The sequence below is a fragment of the Camellia sinensis genome, chromosome 7, assembly GCF_055761805.1.
Source record: "Camellia sinensis isolate YWXY chromosome 7, ASM5576180v1, whole genome shotgun sequence".
Classification (NCBI taxonomy): Eukaryota; Viridiplantae; Streptophyta; class Magnoliopsida; order Ericales; family Theaceae; genus Camellia; species Camellia sinensis.
Genome location: NC_138967.1, coordinates 171,563,470 through 171,574,221, shown reverse-complemented (window position 1 = coordinate 171,574,221; position 10,752 = coordinate 171,563,470). Strand labels below are relative to the sequence as shown.

Here is a 10,752-nt window from a genome sequence, read left to right as displayed (position 1 = left end):
TGTTTCAAATTTTGAACTAAACCTGTTCAAATCTGTGTCACACCTGTTCGGGTCTAAATGTTTGTCTATATATAGATCAATTTTCCTGCAGTCCGAAAGAGCCGAAATTCAGTCTGCAATCACCCCGGAAATTCAGTCTGTATTTTTTGATATTGCTGTCCTCTTTGCTCTAAGTACATATATTCTTCATATATAATTTTAGGGAAAAATATTCAGAGAGTTAGAGCACAGGTTTGGTTCGCCGAACAAATTATTTGGAGTACTACTAGAATTTGTGAAGATCACTGTATCCTGGGAGATAGACGCCACTCAGCCGTAAGTACCATAGCGGGGCGAATCTGTCTTAAGGACAGAGTGTCACACACTCGACTTGGTCTTAAGTTATTTATTCGGTTCAACGAAATAAATTCGGTATGTTATTTATTTATTTTGTTTGAATTATTTCAAGTTATTTTATTTACACAGAAGATTGTTCCAACAAGTATGCCACCTCCAAGGACATAGCTTGGGTGAGGATGAGAGTTGAAGACTCTTTTTGTTTATTTTGATGTATTACTTGTAAATTCAAGCCAAGGGCTTAATATGTATTGAGTTAGCACTCTTTTTTTTGTAACCAAGTGTTAACTTGGAAAGCTGTAAGCCCATAGGGCATTTGCTTTTGTTGTTAACATGTAAAACAGTTGTAAGAATTACTCTGATGGATAGAAATGATTGGTTTCTTTTATATCAATGCATGTTTAAAGTAATGGGTTTTATGTATTATTTTGAGGGCGTTATAAGTAAGAAGGTGGCATGTCTGTATTTGACATGTTTCGCACATTGACACTCATCTAACACTTCCCGATATGTGTCCGACACTCAGTCCAAATATGTCATAATTTTTTTTTCCCTGATTAGAAAAATGTATTTATAGGTGCTCAAGCATATAAAGTGGGCATTTCTTAATTGCATCCTTTGTATATTAGTTTTTAGTTTTTATATCTTATCCTGAAGTCCCAGCCTCCCAGGGTTGTGTCTGGAATATTTTGATTCATTTTGTTGAAAGATGTTGGACTAAGCTATATGGCATAGGAGAGTTGTTGCTTGCTGTTTTATTGAACCTGTTGTACATGGGCCTAGAAATAAAAAGTTTCAAATAAATTTAAGCTGTCATTTACCAAAAAGGAAAAAAAAAAAAAAAATCAGGTGTGACAGAAAATGATGCACTTGAATGCTTCCATACCGGTTTTGAGGCTGTGGTATGATGCTTTTATATATTGTTCAATAAGTGCTTTTCAAAGTCATTATACTAATTCTCTCAAAAAGTATTACAATCTCCATTATGAATGTCATTTGGTAGCTGATATAACATATGGTTGATGACATCGTTTGTTTGTCGACTATTTGTTCAACCTCTATCTGGATGTGTGATTGTTTATGTTCAGTTTCATCTACAAATCCCCAACTATTTTGGGGTGCAGACTGTTGGCTGCTCTTACTTACAAACCTGTAAGCATAAAATACGAATGGGTTATAGGAGCAAGAGGCAGTTTCATGAGTCATGTCTCTGCTTATATTTGTAGCGATTTTTGTTGAATTGCTGAACAAAGACAAAGATGACAGTTTCACAAATGTCCTACTGCTGCAGAGGATTTGGTGTGTTACCAATCTTTTGTCAGGATCCATAATAAGGGCAGTTCAGAGTTCTGTTTGAAGATGATAGTCATATAGGAGACTCCTGATTCTGCAGGCCGATTCTGCAGGCCATTTATCTTGGGCCCTTGAAGTTGATTGTGGAGATGTTTGGAGTTGTCTGACACATAATTCTTGCATAAGCTGAACTGTGATGTACGTCAATGTGTCTTTCTGTTTAGAGGTAATGTGTTTGCTTGTAAATGGTGGGGTCTGCATATAGAAAGAGCATGGTGAGACATAGATTGTGATATTTCCATTTCCTCAAAACAAACCAAACTAAGCCTTGCATCCCAATAAAGTGTGGTCGGCTAAACCAAACATCAAACAAAGAAAATTAAATAAAGAGTTACTAAAAAACATGACACTATGCAAGCACATTAGCTCATATCATGCAATCAAAGATTTGATAGTGTTACCATTACTCCCTGGTCATGGGGTGGGTCCAAATCGTGGTGGAGATGGGAAGAGCTTATGAGACTCACATATCTGATACATGCTCCCTTTCCCTGATACATACTCACATCTTGGATGGAAAATTGATTTACATTGTTTATTTGAAAGAAGAATGAGTGACAAATTCATAGAGAAGAGTTAGCTGCATAACAGAGAAGGGAAGAGAGTAATCTGATTACCTAGATGTATGGCAAGTTTAGTTGCATTGTCTTTTAGTTTGGATGTTTCCAGCTGTCATTTGCTTCCACTCTTCTGCACTTGTGAGCTTGGTTCTGGTTTTTTAAAGAACATATTACACTTTTGCATGCAGGTGTACTTGGGCATACATTCCCATATCGGGTTTGTAAATCTTCTCCCTGATGGCTTCTCTTGGACCCTTTTGAGGTACATTCATGGCGACCAAAGAGTTCATTCCGATCAACGACCTGTTGCACTGAAGGCAGAATGCAACTCAAAACTGGCTGTTGCTCTTACAATTATGGAGGAGTGCCTTCTCTCTATGGTGGATTCAAGAACAGGCATAGACATGATACCCCATGTATTGTACAATTGGGGGTAAGTTTTTTTTTCCGTTTGAAAATTTTCTGAACTTTCTTCTGTATCTGGTTTGTGTCCAACTTACATTGATCTTTGTATTTTCAACTTCTTTTTTTTTTGGGCATGTTATTCTCTCTCTTTCTCTCCGTGATATTGTTTCTTGAGACTGCACAATTATTATACCTTTTTTTTTGAAATTTCAGCTGACTGTCATGTTCAATTGGTGGTTATTTTCTGTTCATGTGCATAATGCCAACTTGTGGTTGCATTGTTTACCGGATGATCTCTTATTTTTGTAGTTGGTGCTAATATATGTGCTTGCCAATGTGGTGGTAGTTAAATTTTACTGCTTAACAAATCTGTTGGTTTTTAGCAGATCACATTTTGCACGCCTAAACTATATTGGATTTCACACAGTGGTTTTAGAGAAAGATGATGTGCTGATGTGTGTCGCATCAATCAGGTAGTTTTTATTAGCTGTAATCTTCTCTGTGAAATCTATTTCAATTTGTAACCTTTTGCAGTTAGTGCTAATGAAATTATATTAAAGACAATTTGTAAGCTGTACCCCATATAAATATTTGTTTCTCCATATTTTGGGGTTTGGATGTAAAGCTTCTGATTTGAAACATACATTAGTACTCCAGATATTCTACCAGAAGTGGCTATGTAGGTCTCGAGTGAAAATACTCCCTATTCACCTGGGCATTGAAGAAATTATGCTGAGAGTAATGTAACAAATTTAGGTTATCTTATTTTCTATCCTTGATCATGCTATTTATATTGCAAATTCAGTTTTTATTTATTATTTTTTTAAATCATGCTATTTATATATGGAGAGTAGACTTCATAGTTATTGTACCATCTCATGCATCACCTAAGTACAGCTGGCAAATGGTTGTTTTTTCCTTTAGAATGAGAAAAGCTAACTTGGTATATGGTTTTGTACCTTTTTAGTCATTTTCTCTGCAGATTGTCTTCTGGATCCCTTTATAGTTATTACGTTGTAAGCAAGAATTCTATGATGCTTCTTTTCTCCTCATGTACAAGATACCGTGTTGAATATTTTATCTACTAATATTTGTTTGACCGATAGTTTCCAATTGTTACTATGGTTATCTGCTAATATTTGTTCAACCGATAGTTTCCAATTGTTACTATGGACTGTTGGTACCAGTCCTGCCTTGGCAATGTTTTAACTATCACCTTGACTTTACATTTGTGGTAAGGTTTGTCAATACATCAAAAAGGTTTTACTTAAGTTGCAAATATAGTAGTCTTAAAATGTCAATTTTTTAACTTGGTCAGATTTTGGTGATTTTTAAATAAGATTACAGAGAGTGTTTTAGGCTAGTTTATATGAGTGTGCAATTGTGGTGTTTGGCTATAGTTTTCTCCTTTCATATTATATACATATATGCAATCGTGTATATAAATATAGTTAAATGTTCTACAAAGGAGAAGGTTTTTGGGAACATTATGGGTGTGTTTTGGTATCATTTTAATTTTCTGCTTTTCTGTTCTCAAAAACATAAAAAATGGAACCTCATATGGAAAACTTGTTTGGTGAACTGCGTTTGAAAACTATTTCCGTAAACACTTTTAAATTGAAAATTGTTTCCACATGAAAATAAAAAACAAGGAGTGTTACTGAACTTTTCATAGTTTTTTTTCCCCCAAAACACGAATAACGGAAGTGAAAATTTTGAAAATGATGCTAAACAGGGCCAAACTTTATTTTATATGTTTTCCTGGGTTTTGGAATGGGTTGCTTGAATCAAGAATGCAGGATTCATTCACTCTATTTAATTGACCAATTTGTCATCCTTCTTGGGGGATTAGGGTCTACAGGTAGAACCCACGTTTCTTCAGTTATTTCTTCTGTCAACCTGGTATCCAGTGGCTTTGGCAGCATGCTGGAGATTAGTTGAACTAGATGTTCCCCAACAAAAAAATAAAAAAACAAAAAAATTGGCGATTTGGGTTAGGACTATATGAGGATGAAAGTGAGGTTTGAGATTTATTTTTGACAGTGTAAAGGGTGTTTGGCGGTATATGATTGCTTGGTGGCTAGTAGGGTAGAGAAGTGTGGATACATTTTGATTTGTATGCTACAATTCAAAAAATTTGTATATGCTTGAGATGAAATTATCCCTGTGAAAAAGACAGTGAACTTCATGTTATTCACAGTCAATTATCCGAGGTTTTTCAATGTGACAAACATGAATTTTGCTTTTGCCTTTGTTTGCTAAATCCTTGTATTTCGTTAGAGCATCAGATATTAGATCTCTTTTTTTCTCTGAACATATCTGTTTGGGCTTTTCCTGCCCCCATAACTATTTAATATGCCTCATTAAAACATTTCAAATATGGTTTTGTTCTTCTTCTTACTCTTCATATTATTTATTGATAGTTTCTCATTTTTACCAACTCTTTTCTAAATTTATTTTTTGCTCGTCTAGACTTTTAATTTGTAGAATAATCTAGGCAACGTCACGTTTAAATTCAAGCTTCAAATTTCATGCAGGATCCATGGAGTAACAGTAGTGGAGATGCCTCTTATTGCAACTTGCAGTAAGTATCGTCGCCAGGGAATGTGTCGGCGCCTCATGAATGCTATTGAAGAGGTAATTTGTTCCATTAAGAAGAACCATCTTGTTCCATAGAGCTTTTTTTTTAGTATTATTTGATAGCAAGTATGGACACTTCAAAATGGGTGCCATGTTCATCTTCAACACGTATCGAATATTGATATGCCGGGAGCATATAAATTTTTTTGGAAGACACTTTGGTGATACCGAATGGACATGTGTCTTATGTTTGGACATGCCTCAGGACATCTTTGTGGAATTTCTTTTAAAATTTTTGAGAATTGATTTGGGTCAAAGTAAAATATATGAAAACAAAGAGAAGGAAAAGTGACATTGGTGTCACTTGTATTTCTGTGCCTTAAATTTATATTCATATACATTGCAAATAAGAATATATATATATATATATATATATTTCTTGCCACATCCCTTCTGTGTCCATATCTTAATTTTTTTTTTTAAACTTCTTGTGCCAATTTCCATGTCCGTATTTGTGTCCATGCTTCTTAGATTATTTGCTTGAAGAGCCTGCAGACTGCCGTCTCCATTTGGTGATCCAAACTGTTACCATTGCGATGAGCAATGAAACCTCATATATTGGACAAACTTTGTGTTGAATTCACCCATGTGTGAAAGGGGTGATCATCCAAGTCAAGTTTGGTTGGCAACAATGGGAAGGCAACCAACCAAAGTCCACCTTGGCGGCCACCAACCATCTTGAAGAGTCAAGGATGGAGGCTGCCCAAAGGCTCTCCCACCTACTCCCTCACCTATAAATGGAGGTTGAGAGGAGAGAGCAAAATGTGAGCAAACCGTGAGTAAGTGAGTGAGGAAGAAAACCGTGAACCAAAGAGTGCGAGAGATGTGAGGCGGAGAGACCGTCTCCCTCGGTGTGAGCGAGGGAGACGGGTGAGTGGCTGAGTGAGGAGAGTGTGAGCTCCACCTCTATTGTAATCTTTCTGTAATCTCCTCATTGGTATAGTGATAACCGGTTACTCTCCCGTGGACGTAGGCATTGGGCCGAACCACGTAAAATATTGTGTCTCCTTGTGTGTGGGTGTGTTTTTCTGCTTGAAATGATTTCTATAAGGTCTTGGGCGGGATCCCAGATCCCAACAAGTGGTATCAGAGCCTCGTGGGTGGCGTTTCGGAACAAAAACAGCGTGTTGTCCGAAACTGCCCAGAAATCAAGTTGCTCGAGAAGAGGAGTCCAACCATATAAAGCAGACATCCATAGGAGCTGCCACGCGCCCTCACGCGCCTCCTGAAGAAGGCGCGTGAGGCCCAGTCTCGGCACGCGCCGCCACGCGCCGTGAAGGCAGCCGGCGCGTCGGCCCAGTCGCAGGCACGCATCCCACGCGCGGATGAAGGAAGAAGACGAGTGGGGGGAGGCGCGTGTATGGCACGCGTGTGCCACGTCAGCAGCCACGTCAGCTGCCACGTCATCCGCAGGAGGAAGAATCCTGTGTTTCGCGGCGAAGGTACAGCCGCAGATCTGAGGCGTACAAAATGTTTTGGCTAGATCGAAGCCATTTGGAGTCTGTTTTTGGTGATCCAATAGTGGTTTCCGACTATTTGGAGTATTCCGGACACATCCGTACGGTCAGATTTTGGAGATGGAGTTTCTGTAAAAAGAAGGCAGATTAAAGTGACAGACGGCGTCAGGGGCAGTAGACGGAATATTCTGTTGGTACACGGAATATTCCCTGAACTTCTGAAAATTGCAATTTGGCCCAGAATTTTTAGAAAATTGCGGTGTGGCCCAGCTTTCGGGGATAGTTTTTCAGTGAGGTCCCTGGAAGTGCAGCGAAGGTTGGTCCTAGCTAAATGGACCGCTCCGGACGCAACCGCGAGGTCAGAATAGTGAAATTCTGAACGGTTTGGAAAGATTGTCAAAACATGGGTGTTTGCCATCTTCAATACTCGAAGGAAGGTTGCCGGACATTGTGGAACGCTGCGGATTCACTGAAGAGGTTAGAATGTGCAGATTCTGACCCGATTGGACAACCAGATACAGATTGAGATAGATCATTGAAGACCAGAGGAGATCAGGCTTGATCAAATGGCAGATCGAGGGAGATCAGGATTGGTCAGGGGCGATCAGAGGATTGCAGACATGATTATCTCAAGATCAAAGGTCTAGGAAAGTTCTGTCAAAAAGACACTGTTTAAGGAGACTGGTTCTTAAGTGGGACCGGTTGTGACCCCACCAGTCTTTCCTGGGAACTTTCCTGGTTGTTGAGGTGATCGGAGGATCTGGTTCAATCAAAAGAGAAGACCATTCATCGACGGATAGATGATTTGGCAACCAGTACAGGCTCAGGGAAATACTGTGGCTGTTGGAGCTACTGTATACGAGTAGGTACTAATGGTATGTGGACATGTAGAACAATAGTTGCAGAGGAGCATACTAAGCGCAGAAGTACAATTGCAGACGTGCAACAGTGCAAGGGTACGCTAGAGTGTCGTACAGAGGCGCGAGAAGAGTGTGCAGCAGCGGGTTGTTGACAGTTCACAAGAACTTCCAGACAGAGAAATTGAGACAGGTAAAACGCAAGAGTGCGTGCCAAGGAGTGGCAAGTCTTATTTCTCTATGGTGGTTTCTTTAGTTCCATGGCAGCAGATGATAGAGTTGATGCAGATCTCTCAAGCAAGCTTGACGCAGGGAGACCAGAAGCCATGGGTGCGAGCACTATGCACGGAGTTGCATAGTGGTAACTTGTACAGACCGGTGGAAGTTGTCTTGACAGAAGGGCTAACTGTCAAACATCAGTACGGACAAGTGAGACAGAACCGAACATCAGGGATTGCAGCACAGACAACAAGCGTATGTGGAAACGCTAGGAGGTTGTTCAGAAGTGCAGAAGGGCAAGGGCTGGTTGTTCAGAAATAAGCTCCGAGCAAGGAAACTTGAGGATGTTGATGTGTCAAACTCTGAAGTTTTCTAGTTGCTCCAGTGTTCATCATGCAAGGAGTTGCATGATAGTCAAGGGCATCCAAGCAGGGGGTGCAGGACATCCAATCAGGGGGTGTCGGATATCTTGGTTGCGCAAGTTCAAGCATAGCAGGTATAGACATCCGAGACAGGAAGCATGGAAGAGATCTGTGGGAGATAGGAGTAGTGGCTCTCTCCAAATCAGAGAGTGGTGTGAGTTGAGTTGAGGATGTCGGATTCCCTCCTCCTCTTGTATCTCTGGTGTTTTATCTCTAGCTTCAGGGGATGCAGCGTCTCAGTGAAGAGATGCAGACTATGTTGAATTTGGGCGTGACAAGATTAGCAGCAGTGTGTGCAGTGGATCACCTCACATGGGTTGAGGGGGTGATTTGTTGAATTCACCCATGTGTGAAAGGGGTGATCATCCAAGTCAAGTTTGGTTGGCAACAATGGGAAGGCAACCAACCAAAGTCCACCTTGGCGGCCACCAACCATCTTGAAGAGTCAAGGATGGAGGCTGCCCAAAGGCTCTCCCACCTACTCCCTCACCTATAAATGGAGGTTGAGAGGAGAGAGCAAAATGTGAGCAAACCGTGAGTAAGTGAGTGAGGAAGAAAACCGTGAACCAAAGAGTGCGAGAGATGTGAGGCGGAGAGACCGTCTCCCTCGGTGTGAGCGAGGGAGACGGGTGAGTGGCTGAGTGAGGAGAGTGTGAGCTCCACCTCTATTGTAATCTTTCTGTAATCTCCTCATTGGTATAGTGATAACCGGTTACTCTCCCGTGGACGTAGGCATTGGGCCGAACCACGTAAAATATTGTGTCTCCTTGTGTGTGGGTGTGTTTTTCTGCTTGAAATGATTTCTATAAGGTCTTGGGCGGGATCCCAGATCCCAACACTTTGTACCTTTTGATTTTCTTAGTCTTTTATTTTTTTTTTCATATATGCGAGTTATTAATTTATTAATCCACTGTGGTTGTAGATGCTAAGATCTTTCAAGGTCGAAAAGCTTGTGATATCAGCCATTCCTAGTCTGGTTGAGACATGGACAGTTGGGTTTGGCTTTAAACCCTTGGAAGATAACGAGAGAAATAGCCTGAGTAACATCAACTTGATGGTTTTTCCCGGAACTGTATGGTTGAAGAAGCCCATTTATCAAAGTCAAACGACAAATCAACAAAGTGGTGAGCATTTTCTTTCCTGCTCTTGGGTGTTGTTTGGTATATTGACAATTTACTATTTTTGTTTACATAAAATTTTAAACATGTTTATGTTTTTTTTTCAGTAAAACCGATAACAAAAAAATATGTTTGACACAAACTTGTATTTTTTAAACTTATTTTGAAAATAAGTGTATTGGGGGGGTGTTGCGTGATGGTTGAAAATTTGTTGACGGTCAAAGATGGTGGCCGGAGGTGGTTGGCGCTAATGGGAGGTGGTTTCTTGTGGCCAAAGGTGGTTGTCAGGTGATGGAGGTGGTTGCCGAAGCCAGTGAGAGGTGGTTGGCCATTGCAAGAGGTGGTGGTTGGAGGAGGTGGACAGGATGGAAAATGATTAATTTATTTTTTCTGAAGTGACACCAATTTTTTTCAGTACAAGAATTTTGTAAATTATGTAAATTGTTTACAAATTTTTTAAAATGAAAATAAACACCAAATGCATTTTATTTATAGTTTTTAAATTATTATTTTTTTGTAAATACGAACCAATAATTTACCTCAGTTACCCCTTTTATTATTTTCCAATTCTCTGAACTGAATTATAAAAATTTCTTGGGAAATACAGGATCAGGTCATGCATCGCCTTCGATTGTATATGATCCAGCTGAAACGGGTGCTTGCTCCCAACTAAGGCCTGCCATTGGAAATTCCTCAGTTACAGAAACAGAACATACTGGCTGCAATATTATGCAAGTAGATGAAGCCCAGGATGGTAGTTTGCAAAAACATTTTTCGAAGTTGTCCTGCGAAGAACCGGCTTCAACAGTAGGGACATCCAGACTTGAAATGGTTTGTGATGTAGAATCTGTTGTTATGTATGATGAGAGAGAACTTTCTTCAAAGCAGTCATGCAGAGAACCGGCTTCAACTGTAGGGACATCCCGGCTTGAAATGGTTTGTGATGTAGAATCTGTTGTTATGTATGATGAGAGAGAACTTTCTGCGAATGAACAGTTGCAGAAAACCACTATGTTGCAAGATAATGAGAAATAAAAATAAAATTTCAAAAAAGCTTGTATTGTGCTCTGAAGGATTATTGTGTAGCAGTATTTGTGAGGTCTTTTTGGGGTAAATAGAAGAAGAAAAAAAGAAAATAATGGAGGTGGGAAGGGAAGGTAATAACGTTGCAGTCTTGCAGACGACATGATAATGGCGACATGGAGGCTAATTTGATATCAAATAGTACAAATTCTTTGATAGAATTTACCATTGAAAATCGACGATATTATCATGGTGACATGTTGGATAATTTGATATCAAATAGATAATAGTGCATAATCTATGTCTAATTTGATATGAAATAGATAGTACAAATTATTTGATAGAATTCATCATTGAAAATC

General features: G+C 39.5%; 1 protein-coding gene across 1 annotated transcript; it reads left to right on the top strand.

Annotated features, from left to right (window-relative positions):
- The first annotated feature begins 2,442 nt into the window (after positions 1-2,442).
- LOC114296286 (increased DNA methylation 1) lies at positions 2,443-10,489 on the top strand. Its single transcript, XM_028240575.2, has 5 exons — positions 2,443-2,682; positions 3,041-3,127; positions 5,192-5,291; positions 9,172-9,373; positions 9,975-10,489. The coding sequence occupies exons 1-5, from the start codon at positions 2,606-2,608 to the stop codon at positions 10,400-10,402; spliced, it is 894 nt and encodes a 297-aa protein (XP_028096376.2). The 5' UTR covers positions 2,443-2,605; the 3' UTR covers positions 10,403-10,489.
- The last annotated feature ends 263 nt before the right edge of the window (positions 10,490-10,752 follow it).